Source organism: Hypanus sabinus, chromosome 19, assembly GCF_030144855.1.
Source record: "Hypanus sabinus isolate sHypSab1 chromosome 19, sHypSab1.hap1, whole genome shotgun sequence".
Lineage (NCBI taxonomy): Eukaryota > Metazoa > Chordata > Chondrichthyes > Myliobatiformes > Dasyatidae > Hypanus > Hypanus sabinus.
This window is the reverse complement of record NC_082724.1, coordinates 46,200,383-46,226,275: the sequence shown is the minus strand read 5'-3', so window position 1 is coordinate 46,226,275 and position 25,893 is coordinate 46,200,383. Positions and strand designations below refer to the sequence as shown.

The 25,893-nt window shown below is 38.7% G+C and overlaps 1 protein-coding gene across 3 annotated transcripts in view; it reads left to right on the top strand.

Moving 5' to 3' along the window:
* Positions 1 to 25,893, top strand: part of apeh (acylaminoacyl-peptide hydrolase) — an 81,765-nt gene that overhangs the window by 3,862 nt on the left and 52,010 nt on the right. Inside the window, exons 1-4 of one of the 3 annotated variants that reach the window (XM_059944363.1) lie at positions 2,521 to 2,557; positions 6,899 to 7,028; positions 11,457 to 11,583; positions 24,596 to 24,686. In XM_059944363.1, the coding sequence (XP_059800346.1) occupies positions 2,552 to 2,557; positions 6,899 to 7,028; positions 11,457 to 11,583; positions 24,596 to 24,686 (354 nt within the window). In that variant the 5' untranslated portion in view covers positions 2,521 to 2,551. Of the gene's footprint in view, positions 1 to 2,520; positions 2,558 to 6,898; positions 7,029 to 11,456; positions 11,584 to 24,595; positions 24,687 to 25,893 lie in introns of those variants that run through there. The other 2 variants (XM_059944361.1, XM_059944364.1) reach the window with 2 other exon arrangements.

Here is a 25,893-nt window from a genome sequence, read left to right as displayed (position 1 = left end):
TTCTGGGCTCTTCTAGTTTTTTTTTGACTTTTTCTTTTGAGTTCGACTTATCTGGTATTTTATATTCCGTTAGCATATGTAAATGTTCTCAACACTGGTGCTTAGATATGTCCTCAGCCCCCTATTGTACTCCCTATACACTAATGGCTGTATGGCATAAGATAAACGCAATAGATTCTGCACATGTTGGAATTCTAGAGCAAAACACACAAAATGCTGGAGATACAGTATCTATGGAGGGGAATAAGCAGTCGATGTTTTGGGCCTGGATCCTGCATTAGGACTGAAAAGGAAGGATTGAAGAAGCTAAAATAAGGTGGGAGAGGGGAAGGGGTACAAACTGACAGGAAATAGCTGAAACAAGGTAAAGGGGAAGGTGCATGGGTGGGGGAGGACGGATGAAGTAAGAATCTGGGAAGGGATAGGTAGAAGATGTAAAGAGCAAAAGAAGGAATCTGCAAGAAGAGGACGATGGATAATGGGGAAAAAAGGAAGGAGTGGGGGCACCAGAGGCAAGTGAGGAGAAGAGAAGGTAAGAAGTGTGTTAGAATGGGGAATTGAAAAAGAAAGGAGGAAGAGGGAGAATTTACCTGAGGTTAGAGAAATTGATGTTCATGCAATCAGTTCAGAGGCTACCCAGATGGAACATGAATTTATTCTCCTCCATCCTGAGTTTGGCCTCATCATGACAATAAAGATGGCCATGGACATACATGTCAGAATGAGAATGGAAGGGCAAATGGAAATGGGTAGCCATTCGGAGATCCTGCCTTTTATGGCGGACAGAGAGAAATGGTTGAAGAGGTGATCCTCCAGCGTATGTAGGGTCCATCATTTTGTGTTTGTTGCTCATGTTTTCCAGCATTTGCAGATTCTGTTGTGTTTCTAATCTTATTTTCTTCTCCCTGCAGATAAAATACAGGTAATTGTGCAGGAATTAATTTATACAGAACAGTTGAGTACTTCTGCTTCTAAAGTGAGACATTTAATATACCTTCAGGCAATGTTACATGTCTGCAAGTGTGGGTTTGTCAGGATCATCAACATCTTCCTGAAAAATGAGTGAAGCATCAGGAACTGGTGCTGAAACTGGCACAACAGTTTCTTCAAAAACTGTTTATGATGGTGGCAGTACATCTGGGTGAGCAGAAGCAGAAGTTGGAGAAAGGAGGTCTTCTATACGCCATATTTCACGCGATCACCAGGCAGCCGGGGATTCGGCGCTGGGTTCTTCCCTCTTCACTGAGGGTATCCTCGTTAGTTTCTTTTCCTCCGCTTAGTAATATGCTTAAATTCAGTGGGTCGCCACATCTGATTTGAAATCGTAGGCAGAAGACAACAGAGCAAATACATAAGAAAAATTAGAAAATAAAATAAATAAGCAATAAATATCAAGAACGTGAGATGAAGAGTTCTTGAAAGTGAGTCCATAATTTGTGGGAACTGTTGATGAAGTGAAGTTGAGTGAAGTTATCCTCTTTGGTTCAAGAGCCTGATGGTTGAGGGGTAATATCTATTCCGAAACCTGGTGGTGTGAATCTTGAGGCCTTCTTCCTGATGGCAGCAGCGAGAAGAGAACATGTCACACAAAATGCTGGAGAAACTCAGCAGACCAGGCAGCATCTATGGAAAAAGTACAGTTGACACTTCGGGCCAAAACCCTTCGGCATGACTGGAGAAAAATTGCTGAGAGGTGGAGAGAAGGGACTGAGAAACACCAGGTGATAGTTGAAGCTTGGAGGAGGAGGAATGAAGCAAAGAGCTGGGAAGTTGATTGATGAAAGAGACAGAAGGCCATGGAAGAAAGAAGAAAGTGGTGGGGGGGAGGAGCACCAGAGGGAGGTGATAGGTGGGCAAGGAGATAACTAGAGAGAGACAAGGGGATGGGAAATGGTGAATGGGGGTGGGGTGTGGAGGGATTACTGGAAGTTTGAGAAATCGATGTTCATGCCATCAGGTTGGAGGCTACCCAAACAGAATATAAGGTGTCGTTCCTCCAACCTAAGTGTGGACTTAGTGTGGAAGTGTTTCCACCTCCCATTCCCATTCCAATATGTCCATCCATGGCCTCCTCCACTGTTGGGATAAGGTCTTGCTTGCTGTGCTCAGGACAGATCCTCTGAAATAACAAGTTGCAGAGTAACTTGCTATTTGAGAAGCTACTAACTTCAATTTTTTATTGATTCCTACAACAATGTATGGTCATGCTTAATCTTTATAAGCTAACGATTACAGCAGCTGTATTGAAATTATTTCTGTATTGGCATTTTCCTCAGGCATGTGAGTAATTTACATATTTTTCATTGCTTGCCATTTACATTGAAAAGAACTCAGTCCACTGCAGTAAATGGTTACTGAATTTTCTTTCTTGGCCTCTTTTAAGCAAAATGTCATATTCATCTGGCACTGTTAAAAAGGGTTTAAGTAAAACTTGTAAAATGTTCTTTTTTTTTGTGGATTTCATGACTTATTTTATCTTTCCAGATGGTCATGACTAATTATTCTGTTGGAAGAGAATGAATGAGGTTGTGACTTAACCAGATTACCTTTAATGAAGGTGTGTCTAGTTATCACAGACATTTCAAACCCCTGACATGTCGATTACATTTTTCAACCTGATTCAAAGATAATTTTAGTCAATAGTAAATCTGGCACCCTTGGGATTTGGTAATGCCAGACTAACAGAATTTTTTAAATATTGGAGATTACTCTAATATGCTTTTATTTTACTTTTTTAACATTTTGCACTGTACTATATTTCCCAAATAACCCAGTGATTTTTAAAGATCACTGAAAGTATGCAAGCACCCTGGCTGCTGACCTGGTGTTGCAAACGTGTACTCTGGCCCACAGCTCTGATCCCCCAATCCTGGTTACACATGTTATATACACTCTGGAATTGTGGTTTACTCCACACTGATGAGTAAACCAGATGCTGAACAATTGTATACCAAATCCTTAAGAATTTTCTGGTTGAGCTGTAAATGTGCAACTGTTCCATTGAGTATTTGGATAGTGCATATTTAATATTTTGCCCTCAGATTTAGTTTCAATAAATCTGTAGGCAAGGTATTTGTAATTTATGATGTTCTGCCTAAATATGGTGTTTTCAAATCAGAAGTTGCACTAGTATATAAAAAAATACAACTAATTTCATTGCTATTAATATCTTTAAATGCATAATTCGGTATTCAAAGTCAAAGTAAATTTGTCATCAAAGTACAGTACATATACACTCATTGGCCACATTATTAATGAGCAGGTGTACTGTTGTACCTAATAAAGTATGTTATACACACTGAGTGTATGTTACCAAATACTACCTTGAGATTCATCTTCTTGCAGGCATTTACAGGAAAATAAATACTATATAATTCATTAAAAGCTATACGTAAACATAGTCTGGCAAATATCCAATTTGAAAAAGAATACAAATTGGGCAAATAAAAAAATACTGAAAATCTGAGTTGTAGTGTTGGCCATAGTGGATTTGAAATGTGGAAGAAAACATTGAACTCAAATGGGTCAAGGATAATGGAAGCAGACAATGTCTTTGTTCCTGCCACGTGCTTTGAAATGGAGCTTGCCATTTTCTGGAGCTGTTTTACATCCTCTATTTTGTGATATGAAGTTGCTTAATTTTTTGAGTTTTAAGTGGACACAATGATACTTCAGATAATCTGCTAGACTGGAGATCATTTCCAAATAAGAAGTTATTCATGAGATGTTCTTTGGTTGAATAAAATGCAGGTTTTTGACTGTTGGCACCAGTATCTGTTTCGTATGAATAAAGCTCGTTGATGATTGTGAACAAAGAACAACCATCCTATATGTTGATTTGTTACCATGTTTGATTTGGCCAACAACAGTCTCGGTAAAGTCAGCCAACTTAAATATGGAATTGGAGTGTACTTAGCCACACAATCATAAATATAATGTGAATAGGGCAGGGGTTAAGCACGCAGCCTTGTCATGCAGATGTTGTTGCCAATCTGTACAGTCTGCAGGTGAGGAAGTTGAGGATCCAATTGCATGGGAGAGAGGATTCAGGTCTTGGTTTTTGAGCCTAGTGATTAGTTTCAAGGGGATAATACTGTTAAATGCTGAGTTGTAGGGACTGAAGAGCATCCTAATGTATGGATCTTCGTTGTTCGGATGTTCCAGAAATGAGTGAAGAGCCAATGAAATGGCATCCACTGTTGACCTGTTGTGATGTTAAGCAAATTGGAGTGGTTATTCCTCAGACAGATGTTGATGTGCTTCATGAACAATCTTTCAAAGTACTTCATTACAGTGGATGCAAATGTTACCTCACATTGTCATTTATATTGTCGTTTATATTTGCAGAAATTTGAGAACTTTATAACTGTCATTCATTAATTTGGCCCAGTTTCACACAATTATAAATATGCCTTCCATAAAGTTTGCATTTGTACTTTTGTGAAATTTGTACTTCAAGTTTTTATAAACCACTTGGCTTGTTCCCCACTGCACTTAGCACATCAAAGAGAGTAAGAGTAATCTGCAAAATACAGATTTTCATGGCAGCTAACCATTTTAATTGCTATCCTCATTACTGTTCCAACTTGTCAGTTTATGGCCTCCTCCTCTTCTGCCACGATGAGCCCACTCTCAGTTTGGAAGAGCAACACCTCATATTCCATCTAGATAGTCTCCACATGGATATCAATTTCTCCTTCTGGTTATTTTTCTCTCCAACCCCTTCCCCCTTCTCCTAATCCCCACTCTGGCCTTCTCCTTACCTGCCCATCACGTCCCCCTGGTGCCCCAACTTCTTCCCATTCTCCTATGGTCCTATCCTTTAAGATTCCTTCTTCTCCAGCCCTTTGTCTTTTCTATCACCTCTCAGATTCTTTCTTCATCTCTCCTCCCCCACCCACTTAACTTCACCTATCACCTCCAAGCTTATACTCCTACCCCTCCCCCCACCTTTTATTCTGGCATCGTCTCCTTTCCTTTCCAGTCCTGATGAAGGGTCTCAGCCTGAAATGTCAACTGTTTGTTCATTTCCATAAATGCTGTCTGACTTGCCAAGCTCCTCCAGCACTTTGTGTGCTGCTTCTCTGGATTCTGACCATCTGCAGAATCATTTGTGTTTAGAAATAGATAGAAGTATCTCATTGACAAAAACATCTGGAATTGGAAGATATAGAATTGAAAGCTATAGGCTGCACAATAGCGTATTGGTTAGCAAAAATCTCTTTACAGCACTAGAAATCACTGATACAGGTTTGATTCCCACTGCTGCCTGTAAGGAGTTTGTAACTTCTTCATATGATCATGTGGGGATTCCTCCAAGTGCTCCAGTTTCCTCCCACATTCTGAAGGTGTACAATTAGGGTTAGTGAGTTGTGAGCATGCTATGTTAGCACCGAAAGTACAGTAACTTTTGCGGACTGCACGGCACAATTGTCGATGATTAGATTTAATGCAAAGGATGCATTTCACTGCATGTTTTGATGTACATAGTTATGTAAATATCTCTACACTATTATGATATGATATTATTGACAATACTTTAACATGTTGTTGAGAGAATCTTTCTTCAGCATTTAGTGCAGCCCCACAGCAATTACAGAATATTATGAGCTCTGTGTACTTGAGAGCTACACAGAAATAATGATCTCAAGCTACAAATAATTAATATTTTTTGAAGTGCAATTACTTTTGCAGTCAATGAAAATCTGCATACAACAAAGTTCCACAGATATTAATCATGTAAATGATTAGGTAAATCATTGTTACTTCTGATCTCGAGAATGTGTAGAACATTATCAAGGACTTAAGGAAAACCTCACATATTTGAGTGATAACAGTGATTGTTTATCAACAAATGTATTAATGTATTTGATCTATTTAATGGCCTTCAGCAGCATGAAAAGGAATCAGTCATAAATCGTTGAGTGGATTGTATGGGACATATTTTTGCTTGTTGTCCTTGGGCACAATGTATAACCTACAACTACCTCATCAAGCCATTTCAACAGTCAGTTGAATATTTTAACAACTCAGAAAAAAGGAAGTAAAAAAACTTAATTTTTGACTCACCTTTTTATAGAGAATAAAATTAAAACAGAGTAATATAGAAATCAGAAGTACTGTACAAATAATTTTTTGTGTTATTTTACAACTTGTGGAGGGATTGTCCTTGGTCATAAATGGTAGGATCACACTATAGTATACATTTTGTGTTTCATTTCTGAAACTTGTCTGAATTGACTTCAGTTGAACTTACATTTGGAAGTTAGGTTTGATGTTACAGCCAAGAACAAATTTCTACCCGTAAAAATGTTGTTCTGAAGAAATGAAAATCCACTCATGAAAATTAACAAGTATAGTCTTAAAGGTCAGTGTCCATTTCAATTTGCTGATCTTTTGATGATTGCTTTAGTAAAGATTTAAAAATCTCAACTTGTGGCAGAGGCAAACTATCATTGATGCTAACCCGTATATGCATTTATATACCCCAAAGAATGCTACCATATTTTCTTTTTCATTTCTGTGAGCATTACTAGCTTCAGTGTTACTCTGATCATAAACTTGGACCATCATCTCCTCCACAAAGTAATATATCTGTGTGAGTTGCACATCTTTAGTATTGTATGAAAGTACATGTCTAGACAGTGCGCTGTTTTCTAATGGTGTCTAGATGTTCATCTCATACAGTTATTACAAACAAAGACAATGAAAGGAAGGCATATCATATTTCATGATATTAATATGGAAGGGACAGTCTCAACACTGAAAGCTTTGATTACTATCATTTAGCTTATAAGTAAATCTGCCTTGTGACACACTTGGATAATGTGTTGAAAGAACAATTTCAGATTGTATTTAATTACATAATTAATATATGCTCTTTTCTTTCTTGATGAAGGTGGTTACCAATCCCAAGGCAATTGCTGAGATCTACAAAGAATTGAGTAAATTCCCATCTCTGTCAAAAGCTAGCATTGGACCACAGGTAATTTCCCAGTATGGTGGCAAATACTGCAACGTCTATACAGGTATGTGGAACAAAGATATAAAAACACAATATCATGGAAACACTCAACAGATCAGATAGCATCTATGGAAAGAGAAACAAAAGTTAATATTTCAGGTTGAGACCTTTTGTCAGACCTGAGAAATTATTTTTAAGTTGCAAAGAGTTTGGGGGAGGATGGCTAGAATAAAGGAAATGTCTGATAAGGTGAAGTCAGGGTTGATATGGAGATAAACTGTAAACAAGATAATTTGGTTGATGGGTTAATTGGGCATTTAGAGAAGATCTGAACAAAACTACATAAAAGCTATGAAATGAGAGTAGTCAGTAAGAAAACAGGGAATGTATAAGTTGTAACATGCAGAGCTGTAGGAGATGCTCAGCAGGTCAATCTGTGCTAATGCTAATGCAGAATGAAAAAAAACTGAGCCAATATTATGGTTGGACTTGCCAGACGGGAGAATATGTTATTGAGGTTGTAGAATTCAGTATTTACCCTATAATGCTATACTTCCCCAGATATTAGATGAGGTGCTGTTCCATAGATGTTATAGTTTCAGATGGGTCAGAATAAAATGGGAGTGGGATGGAGAATAAAGCACAAACAGTGAGAAGCTTAGGGCTGCTGCTGTAGACTAAATGCAGATTGTTTTGCAAAATAATCACCCAATCTACTTTTAGTTCCTCCATTGTAGAGGAGATAAAACTGTGAACTTCAAATACAATGAACTGTATTAAAAGAAGTGCAGTTAAATCACTGCTTCACATGAAAGAACGTTTGGGTTCCAGATGGAAGTGATAAAGGATCAAGGACCCACTTTATTCACGTTTACATGTATTAGGAATTTGTTGTGGTGTGTTGTTACAACATGCAATAAAAAACAACACTCAACAATTAGCATTATATAAAAATCAGATGTATGGGGATGAAATAAATTGTGCATTAGTACATATGTACAGTGTGAACAGGATGTATTTACAATGTGAAAAGCATTATATAAAGTAGTTTAAAGGGCTTATAATGCAGTGCAGTAACTGAGGTAATGGATAGAGTAGGTGGGCAGGAAAAGGATAAAGGGAAATTAAAGGGCATGAATGGCTCCTCCTGCAGTTGCATAGATAAGTATCTTAACAAGGGAAGTAGCTGGTGAAGCTGAAGAGTGGACCAGAAAGCTGCAAAGGAATATGTGTCTGGTCATGGAATGAAGGTAATAAAAATTGCCTTGCCTGCTGAGTGCATCCAATATTTTGTGTTTTTACTTCATTTTTCTAGCATCTATGGTTTCTTGGTTTTATTTAACTGAAGGAAAGATCCTTGTTTCCTATAAGTAAAGAGGAGCAAAGAATTGGATTTTAGATTTATATATTGAAGAAAAAGTTGGTTATAAAGAGTTTTAGGAAAGGAATACCAAAGCGTAGGACCTACAGTGTTTTGGTATTGGTTTATTGTCACATATACCAAGATGTAGTGAAAAGCTTGTCTTGCATATTCTTCATACATATCATAAAACATTACACAGTGCATCGAGGTGAAATGAAGTAAAATAATAACAGTGCAGAATAAAGTGTCAATGCTACTGAAAAAGTATAGTATAGGTAAGCAATAAAGTGTAAGATAACAATGACGTAGATTGTGAGGTCAAGAGTCCATCTTAATATTGAAGAGACCCATTCAAGAGTCTGATAATGGTGGGATAGAAACTATCCTTAAGCCTGGCAGTAAGTGCTTTCAGGCTTTAATAGGAGAGAGAAGAAGAAAGAATGTCTGAGCTGGAAGGATCTTTGATCATGTTGGCTGCTTTCCTGAGAAAGTGGGAAGTATAGACAGAATCAGTAAAGGAGAGGCTGGTTCCCGTGATGTTCTGTGTTGTGTCCATAATGCTCTGCAGTTTTTTTACAATCACATGCAGAGCAGTTACCATGCCAGGCTTTTATGCATCCAGATGGAATGCTTCCTATGGGGCCTTTCAAAGAGCCTCTTGAATGCCATTTGCTTCTACTTCGTTCCAGGCAAGTGCCACTTTCTAAGCAAACTTACCCTCTGTATTCCCTTTAAACTTTTGCTCCTCTCACCTTAAACCAATGCATTTTAACATTTGACACTTCTACTATAGGAAGTGTGTGGTGGGGCAGAGATACATCTCTACCAAAGGAGGTGTAGGTACTCCTTCCCTCCACTAGCCTGTAGGTGCTTAGTCCCTAATCAGGGTCACATGAAGTCATGGGAGCAGGTGGTGGATAATCGCATGAGCAGCTGGTATATATCACAAGTCTTGGTTATGCGACCACTGATGCCAGCTAGTAAATTTCTTAAGAATATTGTTAATGGCTGGAGTCACCTGTCTTGTAAAGACATTGCCCATTAGAAGGCAATGGTAAACCACTTCTGTGGAAAAGTTTGCCAAGAACAATTGTGATTGCCCACCTCAAATGACACAGCACTTGATGATGATGACCAAAGGAAAAAAGATTCTGGTTGTCTCCCCTGTCTATGCCTTCTTTAGTTTTAGAAACTTTTATCAGGTCTCCTTCAGAGTGAACAATCCACATTGGTCCAGCTTCTTATAGCTAATACTCTCTAATCCAGTCAGCATTCTGGTAAACCTATTTTGAACCCTCCTCCAAAGTTTCCACATCTTTCCTGTAATTGGGCAACCAGAACTGCACACAGTACTTACTCTAAGTTGGATATGCCACTCTAAGTGGCATATCCAAACTTTTATATTACTGTCATGTAACTTCCTGACTCTTATACTCTGATGTCCTTAGTGATGATGGCAAACATGTTATAAGCTTTATTTACTGCTCTATCTATTAGTGTTGTCACTTTCAGGAAGGTATGGTCTTGGATCTGAAGATCCCTATTAATGTCAGTGTTGTTAAAGATACTTCCATTATCTGTATACTTTCTCCTTACGTTTCACTTCCGAAAATGCAACACTTGCTAAATTAAATTCTGCCTGCTGTATCCTTAAACAACCTTCTTCACTCTCTGCATTCCACCAATTTTTGTGTCATCCACAGAGTAACTGACCAACCCATCCGCATTTTGGAATAGGTGCCTTTAAAGTATCCACTCAAATAACAGCATGTATCTGCCTAAGGCTCAAAAGAATCACTGAGTTATCATATGTAACTTTGATCGAGGCCACTTTAATGCTTTGATAAATGCAAAAACATGATTGAAATTCCTGCATGGAGTGATTCCATGTCAGCTTTCTACTACCAAGACCTTTCTAAAAAAAAACAAATTTTAATTATGCAACTTCCCTGTAAAAGGTGGACAGATTTAGAAAGGTAAATCAGAATTGATTAAAGAACTAAAAATAATAAATTATTAGTCTCCTGATTAATTTATAATTCAAAAATATGGGCAATCCATCTGCCTGAATGTTTGACCCCCTCACTATAATCCCTTCCAATAAGTAGACATCCAGGCTCAAATGTGGCAGCACTTTGCTGTTTAATCAGTAGTTATCCCAGTATTAAGTGAAGTCCCATGGCATTGCTTAGTGTCATTGAAATTCCCTTGCTGAAATCACCTCTGTGATACTGTGCCAGTTTAAACCTGCCCTAAGGTCTGACCCTCATTACTTCAGTGGGGTTGCAGGGCTAAGGAACAAGCAACAAAGAAGGTAGTTAATTTTTTTGCCTATGATTTCATCTTAGTTTCATGTTTCATCTATTTACTTACATTGAGCCATTTTTAATTAACTATTTGAGTAAAACAGATAACCCTCTAACCTGTTTGGAAACCCTGGTGGCTTCTGGCTCACCAACTGATGTTTCTTGCACGTCTCTGAAACTCAGCAGGTTCACTGAGAATTTTATTCCAATACTCTAATACTGTGGATCTATTTTTGCACAATTTCTGATTACGCTTTAATCTTCGCAGCACTCTGCTGTTTTGCGCTTGTGGCGGTGTTTAATGTAATTTTTACCACGTGTGCTGTTTATTCTGTACTTCATCCAAACAAGAAATTTCACTACACCCTCTTAGCTGATCTAATCTTTAAATATAGTGATCTGCAAGTACATTAAGTATTAATGAAATAACATCCAACAGTCTAGAGAATCTGCCAGTCCAGCACCACCAAAGTCCTGAGCATGCCAGGATTATTGGAATTTTACTGTACTTTTAAGAAAATTTACTAAATGTTGTTTGTGAATGTTGAAAAGTTTAAAAACTGCAAAAGTCCCAGCTTCGGGAATTGGAAAATTTGGATAGCTCTCCATGACAATTTTAGGATAGGAATGTTAATACTGAACTACCGGAGACTCTATACTGCTCAGGTCTATGATGGTTTAGGTTAGCAAGATTGGTTCTCCACATCAGCACCAGGAAAGATTGAGAATTGATCATTTTGGATGGGAATTCTGGGTGACAGGGTCATCCAGATCTGCTTGTTTAGTTAGAGATTTAAAGAAATGTTTATTTCTGATTTTACAGAATGGTCTCAGCGAGATCTGGAACGAGCAGAGCAGGTGAAATTCTGCCGACCGTATATTATGTTCTATGATGATGATTCCATAGTTTATACAGGTCCTTCTGGAAGCTGTACAGAGCTACAAGGCGAGTGAGTAGATCATTATGTGTATACACTGTGTTTGCTCCATCATGCAAATTTAGGTCAGTTAATTATTTGAGCCATAATGTTCAAATATGTCCTTTTAAATTAACTGGCATCAAAGGCATAAATTAAAGGTTAGTGAGCAGGGAAACTAGATAATTTTTAATTTTTGAGCAGAATCAGGAATGATCAGAGTCATAAAGTTATAATGCTTGGAAACAGACCCTTCTGATTGAATTTGACCCACATTCTTCTAAACCTTTCCTATCCATGAATTTGTCTAAATATCCTTTTAAATATGATTGTACCCACCTCTACCATTTTCTCTGGTAGCTCGATATATGTACCTTCTATGTGGAAAAACTTACCTCTCTGGAATCATTTGAGTTGTTCTTCTCTTTCCTTCAACTTATGCCCTCTAGTTTTAGACTCTCTTACCCTGGGGGAGAAAAGGGTTTCACCATCCAGCCTATGTTTTTAATGCATTTCTATTAGATGACCCCTTGGCCTCCTTTGGTCTTGGGTCAAACAGACCCAGTCTATCCAGTTTCTCCTCATAACTAAACCGCTCCAATCCCAACGACAGCACTCTGTATCTTTCCTGCACCCTCTCTATCTTAATCACATCCTTTCTTTAGAATGGTGACCATAATTGCATACAATAATCTAGGTGCAATTTCACCAATGTCCTGTACAGTTCTAATGAATTAAATATTCTCAGATTAGAGGCATTTAATATGTTTGTCTATAAAGTAATTTTATTTCCTCTTTATTATCTAGATGATGTGGAATACATGGCCATAGGCACCAATATAAAACTGCAGCCATTGATAGAAATTAAATATTGTTAATTAACCTGTACAACTTATTTAAGATTTGATGTTTATTGATGATTAATGATAATTGACGTGTGGCACGTAGTCAAGTGGATAAGGTGTAGGTCTAGTGATCTGAAGGTCATTAGTTTGAGCGTTAACTGAGGCAGTGTGTTGTGTTGTTGAGCAAGGCACTTAACCACACATTGCTCTGCGACGACACCAGTGCCAAGTTGTATGGGTCTTAATGTCCTTCCTTTGATCAACATCGGTATCGTGGAGAGGGGAGACTTGCAGCATGGGCAACTGCAGATCTTCCATACAACCTTGCCCAGGCTTCAGTCATCATCAAAAATTGATGGACAGTCAAAGAAGAATGATAATTGATTAAGCTGGTAGAGAACTGAAGACCAGAAAGTTGTTCGATCCATGGTAGCGTAGTGGTTAGCAGGACACTATTACAGCTCAGAGCATTCTGGAATTTGGAGTTCAATTCTGGTGCTGTCTGTAAGGAGTTTGTACGTGCTGTCCATGAATGCGTAGTTTCATGGATTTCTTCCCACTCTGGTTTCTTCCCACTCTTCCCACAGTCCAAAGACGTACTGGTCAGTAAGTTAATTGGTCATTGTAACTTGTTCTGATCCACTGTTAAGTAGATTGGTTGCTGGGTTGGCGCAGCTTATTGGGACAGGGAGGCCTGTTCTATGCTGTATCTCTAAATAAGTAAAATAAATTAAATCTAAATTTATATACCACTGGTAGTTCCATAGAGAATTTTTGTAAATACTCTCCTTGCAGATCAGATTATTCCCAATTTAAACACTTGTGAAGTGCTTGCAAAGAGGTTGTCGGAAATGAGCTGAATTTGGCACATAACAGCATTCTCCATGCCCATCCCCTTGGCCTGCTATTGGATTGTGCCATGGGCTCAGTGCTGAGGATAAATGCCTGGAGCTAATAGGATGGCACACTTTATTGCAGGGAAAGAACACCATTGCCAAATTAGGCTGGGAAGATGAATAGATTTTTTTAAGCACATTTCTTACATTTTTACTCATTTATTCCAACACAGAAGGACCCTGCCAATTCCCAACTGAGCAACCCCGCTAGTCTCATTCCCCTCTCTTTATTTCCTTTTAGCTGTGTAGTTTATTTCTTTCTCGAATACCCATTACTTCTCTGATTCCTTTTGCCATATGCCTACAGCATGTAATAATTTACCATAATGAATTAAGCCTCCAACACATCTTTGGGAGATGGAAGGAAATCAGAGTGCCTCATGAAAACCCTCCTGGTCACTTGCAAACTCCACTCTACACAGTCAGTACTTAATGTAGAATTGGAACTGGATCCCAAGAAGCAGTGATTTATAAGTAGTTCAATGACCATTAATAACAACAAACTAACTAAAAGCCATCAGGCCTTATATTGCCCAAGACCTAGTCACCACACCTAGGTCATTCCACTTCATTGCACAATCATGATGGCTGGGACTTATGGAGTATTTCTTTATTTATATTGAGATACAGCATGCAACTGGCTCTTCAGGCCCTTTGAGCCATACCACCCTGCAACAAACCTATTAACCCTAGCTTGATCACAGGTCAATTTACAATGACCAGTTAACTTACTAACTGGTTCGTCTTTGGACAGAGCACCAGGAGGAAATCCATACGTACATTTTTGCCTACAGTGGACACCAGAATTGAATTCCAAACTCTGATGCCCAAGCTGTAACAATGCCATGCTAACTGCTATGCACGACACCTATATGATTTATCCCATTAATGGGAGACTAAAGAGAGATTTTCGTTATGTAGAGAGACTGAATACCTAGCCAAAAATTGACCTGTCATCTGGATTTTTCTAGACAACTTTTTAAATTCATTTTGATATAGCATTGCAAATATCAGGACTAATCTATTCTGTTTTCCTTTGGGACATTGTCAGATATAATTCAATTACTGGTGCTTGTCAATTCATCAGTGAAATGTGTTAAATAGAGCAGATATAAATGAACATGAAAGTTTTTTTTTCTACAGTTGCTTTTGGTGCTAGCACAACAAAATCTAATTTTCAGAGGAAAGGTTCGGTGGGATATAAAATGTAGAATGTTTGTTTTTTGGCTTTTTTTCCCTCTTTTAATGCCCTTTCCTGACTTTGCATATAGTCTTAAATGACATTTCTCCAGATCTCTTCATGTTCTTCCAAGTAATCACACTTCTGTTTCTAAGTTTTCATAAATTAGTGGGGGATTGTTGATCAGTTAGGGAACTGGGTGGAGTAGTGGCAAGTGGATTTCAGTACAAGTAAGCATGAGGTGAAGAATTTTGGAAAGTCGAAGCAGCGTAGGACTCATATTATGGAATGTAATGGAATAGGGGTCTTAAGTACGGTGCAGGGGCAGGGTTTCAAATTTCTGGATCATTAGGTTTTCTTGGGAAAATATGACCAATACAAAATGGATGGGTTACACCTGAACCTGAGGGGGACTGATATCCTTATGGGCAGGTCTGCTAGAGCTGTTTGGGATGGTTTAAACTAAGTTGACAGGAAAATGGGTATCGAAGTGATAGGACTAAGGATGGCAGTTGGTATGCGAGTCAATGAAGTGTGTAGTGAGATTGTCAGGAAGGACAGGCAGATGATAGGGCAAAATTGGGATGAGTTGAAGTGTAACCTGGGGGCAAATTTTAAAATGGTGATGAATACAGGACTGAAGGTGTTATATTTAAATGGAGGCCATATACAGAATAAGGTAAATCATCGTGTAGTGCAGTTAGAGATTGGCAGATATGATATTGTGGGCATCACTGAGGCATGGCTGAAAGAAGATCATATTTAGGAGCTTAACAAGGAAATACCTTCTATTGAAAGGACAGGCAGGAAAGCAGAGGGGCTGGGGTGGTTCTGATGGTAAAAATTAAATTAAATCCTTAGAAAGAGGTAACAGGATCAGAAGATGTGGAATTCTCGTGGGTAGAGTAAAGAAACTGCAAGTGTAAAAAGAACCTGAGAGGAGTTATATACATGTCCCCGAACGATAGCCAGGAAGTGGGATATTAATTTCAACAGGAAATGGAAAAGGCATATAATGTAATAACAGCAATATTGCGATAGACATGGTGGATTTCATTATGTAGGTAGATTGGGGAAAATTAGATAGGTGCAGGATTGCAAGAGAAGAAATTGGTAGAATGCCTATGAGGTGGCATTTTGGAGCAGCTTGTGGTTAAGTCCACTTGAGGAAAGGTAGTTCTAGATTGGGTATTGTGTAATGAACCTGATTTGTTTATTGAGCTTAAGGTAAAGAAACACTTGGGGAACAGTGATCATAATATGATAGCATTGATGCTGCAGTTTGAGAGGGAGAAGATAAAGTCATATGCATCAGCATTACAGTAGACTAAAGGGAATTACAGATGCATGAGAGAGGAGCTGGCCAAAGTTGATTGCAAGGAGACACCAGCAAGGATGATGGCAGAACAGCAATGGCTAAAATTTCTGGGGGCAATTTGGAAAACACAAGATAGATAATTCCCAAGAATGAAGAAGTATTTTAAAAGGGGGATGATGCAGCTGTGGTGGACATAGGAAGTCAAAGGCAGCATAAAAAACAAAAGAGAGGGCATATAATAGCGCAAAAATTAGTAGAAAGTTAGAGGATTGGGAAGTTTTTAAAAAACCAACAGAAGGCAAATAAAAAATCTCTGAACTATGAAGATAAATTGGCTAATAATCTAAAAGAGGATTAAAAAAGATTTTTTTTCAGACCTATAAAGATTAAAAGAGAATTGAGTATGGATATTGGACCGTTGGAAATTGATACCGGGGAGGTAGTAATGGGGGACAAAGAAACGGTGGATGAACTGAATAAGTATTTTACACTAGTCTTCACTATGGAAGACACTAGCAGTGTGCCAGAAACATAGGAACATAGAAAATAGGTGCAGGAGTAGGCCATTCGGCCCTTCAAGCCTGCACCACCATTCAGTATGATCATGGTTGATCATCCAACTCAGAACCCTGTACCTGCTTTCTCTCCATACCCCCGATCCCTTTAGCCACAAGGGCCATATCTAACTTCCTCTTAAATATAGCCAATGAACCGGCCTCAACTGTTTCCTGTGGCAGAGAATTCCACAGATTCACCACTCTCTGTGTGAAGAAGTTCTTCCTCATCTCGGTCCTAAAAGGCTTCCCCTTTATCCTTAAACTGTGACCCCTTGTTCTGGACTTCCCCAACATTGGAAACAATCTTCCTGCATCTAGCCTGTCCAATCCCTTTAGAATTTTATATGTTTCAATAAGATCCCCCCTCAGTCTTCTAAATTCTAGTGAGTATAAGCCTAGTCGATCTAGTCTTTCTTCATATAAAAGTCCTGCCATCCCAGGAATCAATCTGATGAACCTTCTTTGTACTCCCTCTTTGGCAAGAATGTCTTTCCTCAGATTAGGGGACCAGAACTGCACACAATACTCTGGGTGCAGTCTCACCAAGGCCTTGTACAACTACAGTAGAACCTCCCTGCTCCTGTACTCAAATCCTTTTGCTATGAATGCCAACATACCATTTGCCTTTGTCACCGCCTGCTGTACCTGCATGCCCACCTTCAATGACTGGTGTACATTGACACCCAGGTCTCGTTGCACCTCCCCTTTTCCTAATCGGCCACCATTCAGATAATAATCTGTTTTCCTGTTCTTGCAACCAAAGTGGATAACCTCACATTTATCCAATTCAAGAGTGTCAGAAGGCACAAGTGAGAGTAGTTGCTATTACTAAGGAGAAGGTGCGTGAGAAACTGAAAGGTCTGCAGTGTGATATGTCACCTAAACTAGATGGACTGTACCTCACTGTTCTGAAGGAGGTAGCTGAAGAGATTATGGAAGTATTATTAATGATCTTTCAAGAATCACTGGATTCTGGAATAGTTCCTTGGGACTAGAAATTTGCAAATATAACCATGCTTTAAGAAGGGAGAGAGGCAGAAGAAAGTAAACTCCAACTCACTTAGCCTGACTTCGGAGGTGGGTAAGATGCTAGAGTCCCATTATTAAGAATGAGGTTTCTGGGTACTTAGAGGCACATGATAAATCTGGTGGAATTCTTTGAGGAAGTAACGGGCAGGATAGATAAAGGAGAGTTAGTGGAAGTTCTTTATTTGGATTTTCAGAAGGCTTTTGACAAGGTGCTGCACATGAGGCTGCTTAACAAAATAAGAGCTCATGGTATTACAGAAAAGATATTAGCTGAATTGAAGACTGGCTGATTGGCAGGAGGCAAAGAGTGGGAATAAAGGGGGCCTATTCTGTTTGGCTGCCGGTAACTAGTTGTGTTTAGCAGAGGTCAGTATTTGGACCATTTCTTTTCACATTATACGTCAATGATTTGGATGACAGAACTAGTGGCTTTCCGGCCAAATTTACAATGCGGTATAAAGATAGACGGAGGGGCAGGTAGTATTGAAGCAGGGAGTCAGCAGAAAACCTTGGAATTTAGTGTAGGGAGGTGTATAGTCATGCAATTTGGTAGAAGGAATAAAGGCATTTGATTTTCTGAGCAGGGAGAATATACAAAGATCAGAGATACGAAGGGACTTGGGATACTTTCATGCAGAATTCCTTAAAGGTTAACTTGCAGGTCGAGTCAGTGGCCCGGTAAGCAAATGCAAAGTTAGCATTAATTTCAAGAGAACTAGAATACAAAAGCATGGAGGTAATGCTGAGGCTTTATAAGGCATTAGTCAAACTACACTTGGAATATTATGAGCAATTTTAGGCCCCTTATTTGAGAAAAGATGTGTTGGCATTGGAGAGGGTCCACGAGAAGTTCATGAGAATGATTCCAAGAAAGAAAGAGTTAACATATGAGGAGTGTTTGGTCCTAGGCCTGTATTCACTCAGGTTTAGAAGAATGAGGGGTATTCTCATTGAAACTTGTCAAATATTGAAATACCTAGACAGAATAGATGTGGAGAGCATGTTTCCTATAGTGGGTAAGTTTAAGACCAGGAGGCACAACCTTTAAATAGAGGGACATACATTTTGAACAGAGATGAGAAGGAATTTCTTTAGTCAGATTGTGGTGAATCTATGGAATTCATTACCATGGACAGCTCTGGAGTCCCAAGTCATTGAGTATATTTATAGCAAAGGTTTATGGGTTCTTAGTCAAGGTGTCAAAGATTACAAGGAGAAGACAGGAGAATGGGTTTGAGGGGGATAGTAAACAGGGGTGCAGTGCTAATTTTTTTAGGTGCCAGAGCTGACAAAATGCTTGCCATTTCCTATATCCTCTTTTTTTATATATATATATATATATATATATATATATATATATGTCACACCCAGTTTGCGTACCTGCTCATTTCATGTACTGGACGACTTCCTTGCCCCATTCGTGTAATGAGCAGGTACACAAATTGGGTGTGACATATATTTATATGAATAGGGCTTCTTATAATGTCAAGCACTAAACCAAGATGAAAGAAATATATGAATTCCAGAGCTCCACAGAAATATGGTGATAGTTAAGACATTAACAAGGTTATAGCCTATCACTACATTTCAGTGTATAACTGGTACAATAAAACATATAATTAATTTAATAATATGACAAAGTATTGCACGGTTGCACTCACTAATTATCATAAAATATAATTATCAAGCAAGTAAAGAAAGACGGTAATCATGTATTTTACCAACTTAAAAGTAATTACCTGCTTACCAAATGCCACCAATAAGAAGTTTCACAATAATTTCCACAAAGGGTCAGGTGTAATATGTGTTCGGGGGTCTTAAGCAACTCTTGTCCTGGTGTCATCTGCTGATCTGTGGTACTGCAGCCATGATGTGACTTACGGCGCAGGATTCCAATGAACTGGAGGAGGTCTGTGTAGTTTAACAAACATAGGTGTTGATACATGATTTATGAGAATTTTTGAGTTGTTGTTATTATCAAGTTCATGTGACTAAATCCCCTCTCACACTCAGCAGTACTAATAAGAATAACTTGTGAGCAGCTCAGTAATGGGTGTAAATCTTGGGAGATGCAGTATCCACGATCCTCCACATAATCTCTGAAGGAATTTATTACAGAGGAAGAAGAAAGCTTAAACCTCTTACAGAGAGATGATATTGCAGCTTCTTCATAATCGGGCGGTATTTCAGCAGGCCAGTTATCCTTATCAAGGACTCACATTTCATTTAGCAGGGATTTATACATACTTTGAGGTTTAGAAGTTTGAGAACCTTTCAAGGATGTTGCCGTGAACATACGGTGCTGCAAATTGTTTATAAGACTAGTAAGAAACTGTAGATAATTAATGGAGGCAATTTTGCTGTTGCTTGTTAAGGTAATTTCTCCAAACTCCCTTTTCAACTGCCTGTTGAGCTTCTAGAGTTTTTGTACCAGGTTGCTTTTTCAGTCCGTGCAGTGATCTTATGCTCTGTTGGCTCATTTTGTCTGTGTAAACAATCGTAGTAGTGTGTTTCTGTAAACACTCTTGACAGTAAACCAAGTTCATGCAACGCGTCATACATTAGAGCTAAGTCCAATAGAAACTGTTCTGAAGAGAGTCTTTTCAACAGACCTTCATAGGTTTTTCTGTCACTCCCGGATCTGGTTTCACCCTTCATTGCTTTTTCAAAATGAAAACACAGTGCTTCATAATTTTGCCACACTGCTGAAACTGTTTGAAACAAGCTAGCTACTCGCCTGGTGCCCAGAACACGGCCTATTTTGCAAATTTGTTGCTCTAGTTGAGAGGCACATTCAGACAGTTCCTTTTGACTTAGAGGTAATCTACCGTAAACAGAGTACAATTTGTCCATAAATGATTTATTCCATGAACTTCTCTCACCAAATCACCTATTGCAAGTTCTAATCTGTGATTAAGGCAGTGCCAAATTATCACATCAGGGTAATGTTCCTTGAGAATTGTAGCAACACCAGATTTGACACCAAGCATTGCACTTGCCCCATCACTAGCAAATGCTACAGTGTTCTGTTTCAAGTAAGAGTCATCAAACCCATGGTTATTGAGACAGTTCAATAGATGCTTAGCAATAGTTGCAGTTTTCTGATCAGGCAGTTCAATTAGATCTAAAAACATAAAATGGGGATCACCTTCCTTATCACTTCCACATTTCAAATAAACTATTAGGGCAGTCTTAATGCTCAGGCTTCTTGATTCATCAATGAGAACAGAAAATTTGCCATTTATCTGCTTGCTATGCTGGCAAATTTTCTTTTTCATATTAATGGCTATATGAGTAATTATCTCTGTAGCACTAGTGCGGGAATGCAGTCCAATTCCAATTCCAATACCATTTGTTTTTGAAGTTAAAATAAGCCAAAGTGATCAGAGTATGGTCTGTCATTCTGAGCTAAATAATATGCAGAAGGAAAAATTGAACAAGTTGCCTTTAGATGTGAAGCATTCATGGTGTCGCATAACTTTCCAAGAACATCTTCACTAGCTATATTTTCAACACTTAGAGCAGCAGTGTGAGCTTTTGATAGTTTGTGATCAACAGTTTTTTTTCTGAGAGACTTCAAGTGTGTACTTCAATCGGCTCCATTATAAGATACTTGGTATATCTGCCATGCCGATTCTCCAGTGATCTTTAAGTTCTTGAGGCCGTAGCACTTTACGTAGCTAGCCAGCCATCCCTTACTAGCCTTAAACTCCTTCCTCTCGCTCTCCTCAACCCCCTCACAGTAGTGCTCTGGAGGCTAAGAGATTTTTCACTCATAATTTTGCTGTCAACAGGGTAATGCTGCTGTGACATGTCCTCTAGCCATACACTTAATACTTTCTCAGTCTTTGCAAGCACTTTAACACGAACCAGAGAGACCATTTTTGCCATTGTCGGGGTAGCACTAACACTTGCATGAATTTCAGCTTCTTTCTGCTTTATTGTGTGAATGCTCGATTTGTTCTTACCGACCTTACGGCCCACTTCGGCAAGCGACATGCCACTTTTCAAAACATAGAAGGTTTTTATTTTCTCAGCGAATATTGCTGAAACAACGAATGCTGGAGAGAGACAGAGGATCTGTGAAATGGCGGGAGGCTACAGCAGGTTGTGCTGGGGCAACGGGTCCCAGCACACCATGACAGATTTTAAAAAATCTGGGAGGAGTTTCACAAAACAGTCACAGCTCCAGAATTTCACCAAAACCATCAAATATCCTAATATTATTAGTGGTATTTTCCCCACCAGCCACCACCCTCTCTCCCCAACCCCTGCTTCCATAAAATTCCCTCTATTTAATATGCGGCCACCGTTACATTCCCCACTTGTTTATTTTGACTTATCTTTACAGAGGTGCTGGAGCGGTGCTCGGGTAGCTCTGCACCCCTGATAGTAAAGTAGCCGTAATGGAATGGTGGAGCAGACACAATGGGCCAAGTGGCCTATTTCTGCTTCTATATCTTAACGGTCTTATGGTCTGTCATTGCATGGTTCATTGAAAACAGTGTAACAGGAGGACAGGCTAATGAAAAAGACATTTAGCATGCTGGCCTTCATCAGTCAGGGCATTGAGTTTCAGAGCTGGGATATGATGTTATAATTGTATAAGCCATTGATGAGGCTGGACTTCTGAGTACAGTAAATAGTTTTGGTCACCCTGTTATAGAAAAGGTGTGGTTAAACTAGAAAGACTTCAGCAAAAAAAAACAAGGATGTTACCAGGACCAAAGGGCCCTAGTTATAGGGAAAGTTTGGCTGGTTTAGAGCTTTATTCTTTGGAATGTAGGAGAATGAGGGATAACACAGAAATTTTTCAATAGATAAAAAGAGGGCAGAGGTTTAGAATGAAAGGGGAAAGATTTTTAAAGGGACCTGGAGGCAACTTTTTCATACAGAGAGTGGTGAGTATATGAAACAGGCTTCCAGAAGACATGGGTGAAGCAGTTACATTAGTACCACAGAAGAAGCTCTTGTATAGATACATGGAGGAGTGGGGCTTAGAAGTATATGGCCAAACCCTGAAAATGGCAACTAGCTGGATAAGATCATAACTGGAGAGAAAAGGATGTAAATGAAAAGTTTCTTGCGACATAGACATGATAAGTAGACAAGAATATGAAAGATTCAATATAATATAGGATCATCCACTTTGATAAACACATTAGAGATTCAGAGATTTCTTAAAATCTGTCTGGTGGGGAAATATTGATGGTAAAAGGAATCAAGATGTCCTTGTACACACAGAATGTAGGAATAGCAAGCAAGAAACAGGCAAATGCTGTGTACATCTTTGATACAGGAACATTTGAATACAAAAGTCCAAATGTCTTCTGCCATTATATGGACCATAAGGCAAAGGAGCAGAAGTTGGCCATTAGGCCCAGTGAGTCTGCTCCGCCATTTTATCATGAGCTGATCCATTCTCCCATTTATTCCCACTCCCCTGCCTTTTCACCATAACCTTTGATGCCCTGGCTACTCAGATACCTATCAGTCTCTTTCTTAAATACACCCAATGACTTGGCCTCCACTGCCGCCCGTGGCACCAAATTCCACAGATTCACCACCCTCTGGCTAAAAAAATTTCTTCACATCTCTGTTCTGAATGGGCACCCTTCAATCATGAAGTTATTCCCTCTCGTACTAGACTCCCCCACCATAGGAAACAACTTTGCCACATTCACTCTGTCCATGCAGGACTTGGCAGGATCTTATTTGGAGCGGCTGTGTTCCCCTTAACTTGAAAAGGGTATGCTTGAGACAGAGAGTGTGAGGTAAAGGTTCACTAGCCTAGTTTTTCATTTGTGCTATACTGAATGAGAGGAGGTTGAGGAGTAGAATGAGGAGTTTTCATGCTTCCAAACTCAAGGTCTGTATTCTCTTGGGTTTGAAAAATTGAAGAGTAATTTCATTGAAACTTACAAAATTCTAATAGAGCTCAACAAACTGGATGCAGGAAGAGTGTTTTCTCTAGTTGAGTCATGTATCATCAGCGATCTTAGCTTCAGAACAAGGGGTGCTGTTGTAGTAGCATAGAATACTGGCAAAGAATACAGTGGAATATAGATCAGTTGCAGATATGGGCAGAGAAATGGCAGATGGATTTAACCCAGCCAAATGTGAAGTGCTGCATTTTGGTAGGTCAAATGTGAGGAGACAGTATATTGTTGAGGGCAAGACACTTAACAGTGTTCATGAGCAGAGAAATTTTGGGTCCAAGATAGCTCCTTGAAAGTGGCTACACAGGTTGATCGGGTAGTTAAGAAGGCAGATTGTATTAGTTGAGACTCTGAGTTCAAAAGTCAGGAAGTTATGTTGCAGCTTTATAAAACCCTAGCTGTGCCACATCTGGAATATTGCATACAGTTCCATTATATGAAACATAGTGAGACTTTGGAGAAGTCGCAGAGGAGGTTTATCAGGATGTTTCCTGGAATATTTGGTATTATGAGAGGTTGGACAAACTTGGGTTGTTTTCTCTGAAGCAGTGGAGGCTGTGGGAAGATCTGACAGAGGTTATAAGATTTTGAGAGGCACAGTAGAAAAGATAGACAGTATCTTTTTCCCTGAGTTGAAATGTCTAATACCAGAGGCTATGCATTTAAGGCGAGAGGGGGTAATTTCAAAGAAGATGTGAGGGTAAGATTTTTACACAGAGAGTGGTGGGTGCTTGGAATGCACTGCCTGCGGTAGTGGTAGACAGATACATTAGGGACTTCTAAGTGATGTGTAGATAGGCACATGAATGTGAGGAAAATGGAAGGAAATGGACATTGTATAGGCAGAAGAGATTAGTTGGCCATTTCATTACTCATTTAATTGGTTTGGCACAACATTGTAGGCCAAAGGGCCTAATCCTGTGCTCTACTGTTCTGTGTTCTATATGTAATGCTTTTCCCTCTACTGATCTAAGTAGCCAAGAATTCTCCTTACTTCAGTTCTTAATGACCAGCCTCTTCTGCCTATGTCCCTTTGTTCATGACTTTCCCACTAACGAAAACATCTCAACATTTCCCTTGTCAAGTCCCCATCAAATCTTAAATATTTGTATCAGGTCATACCTCATTTTTTTTAGAGTTCAGAAAAATGAGTACAGATCCAAATTATCTGCTATCTTTTTGTGATTCATGCACTAGAACAAGGCAATCCCTCTAAATTTACAGGTTGTGTAGAAATACTTCAGAACTTGTGCTGCAAAATTATTGTTTTACTTTATGTAGGCTGTTGAGCAGAGACTCGCCCTCTGGATTCTTAAAGGCTGTACTTCGAGAACACACAAACAAAAAAGGAGAAGAAAAACAATTTCTGGAGGTACATATTATAGGAGCAATTTATTGCTTGTCAAAAAGCCAATTATGCTGCAGTATTTATTTCCAGATTTAATGTTTATAGGAAGCAGGCCATTCCAGACAAAGGGACTAAATAAAAACTTTCTCACATATCTATAATGATAGTAAAAATCCTTTTTGAGCCTCCATTGTTTTAAAATTATACTTTGGACATTCCTAGCTGAAACGTCTGTGAGGTTTCATGTTGCTCCAAAGTTTTGTATCAACCTGTTGTCTAATGCATTACGAAGATTTTTTAATTTCTTTGCTGCTTTGCTTCCTTGAAATCAATAAGTACAGATTTTTTTCTCCGTCCCCTCTGAATAAGCAAGTGAAAGTGGTCCATTTTGTTTTCCAATACCATTCTTTCATAAATACAAATTCCCTTTCCAAAAGAATTTCCAGTAAAGAAAGTATTTGGAAAAGTTAATAGCATCATAAAAACATTCACACTGTTTCACCTTTATTGACTGTAACTTCCATGTCATGGCACCATAATAGTATGAATGGAGCGTTCATTAGAGGACAAAAAAAACCAGTAGAAATAAATGCTATTGTCACATTTCTCTTCAAAGTCATTCTAGAAAAAGTAGTTACATAACTACATTTTTAGCGACAAACTCTGAAGTTTTTAATGCAATTGCTTATGTGTCTCTAATTAGAATACCTTATAATTTTTTGTAAATTTTATTAATCAGTGTTTAAGTAGATAATTTATTTTACTCATATACTGATAACATTGGACAACAAAGATTTTGCTTCCTGAATACTTTTGTGTGTATCTTAATCAATTTTGGGCTGCCAATCAAGAAAATCACCATGAAATGTTCCTATCACGCATTTTTTAAAATTTTTTGCATTTATTATTTCATATCTTAATTTATGTCAATATACTTGATGCCAAGATTAAGGAAGGCACTTTTGGTCCACAAATCATACAGGTTATTAATGACAGGTAATTCTAAGAATCTTGAGCTGGATTGAAGAAAATCACATGGAAGGCATTCAAGGATATTATTGAAAATTTTCTTGGCAATTGCAGAGCACCAAACTATGTGTAGCTGGTTGACAAGCATACAAACCATGAAGTACAACATGTCACTAAAGATACATTTTGTGCATTCCCATTTAGACTTCTTCCCTGAAAATCTTGGCACTGTCAGTGCCGAACATGGTAAAAGGTTTCATTA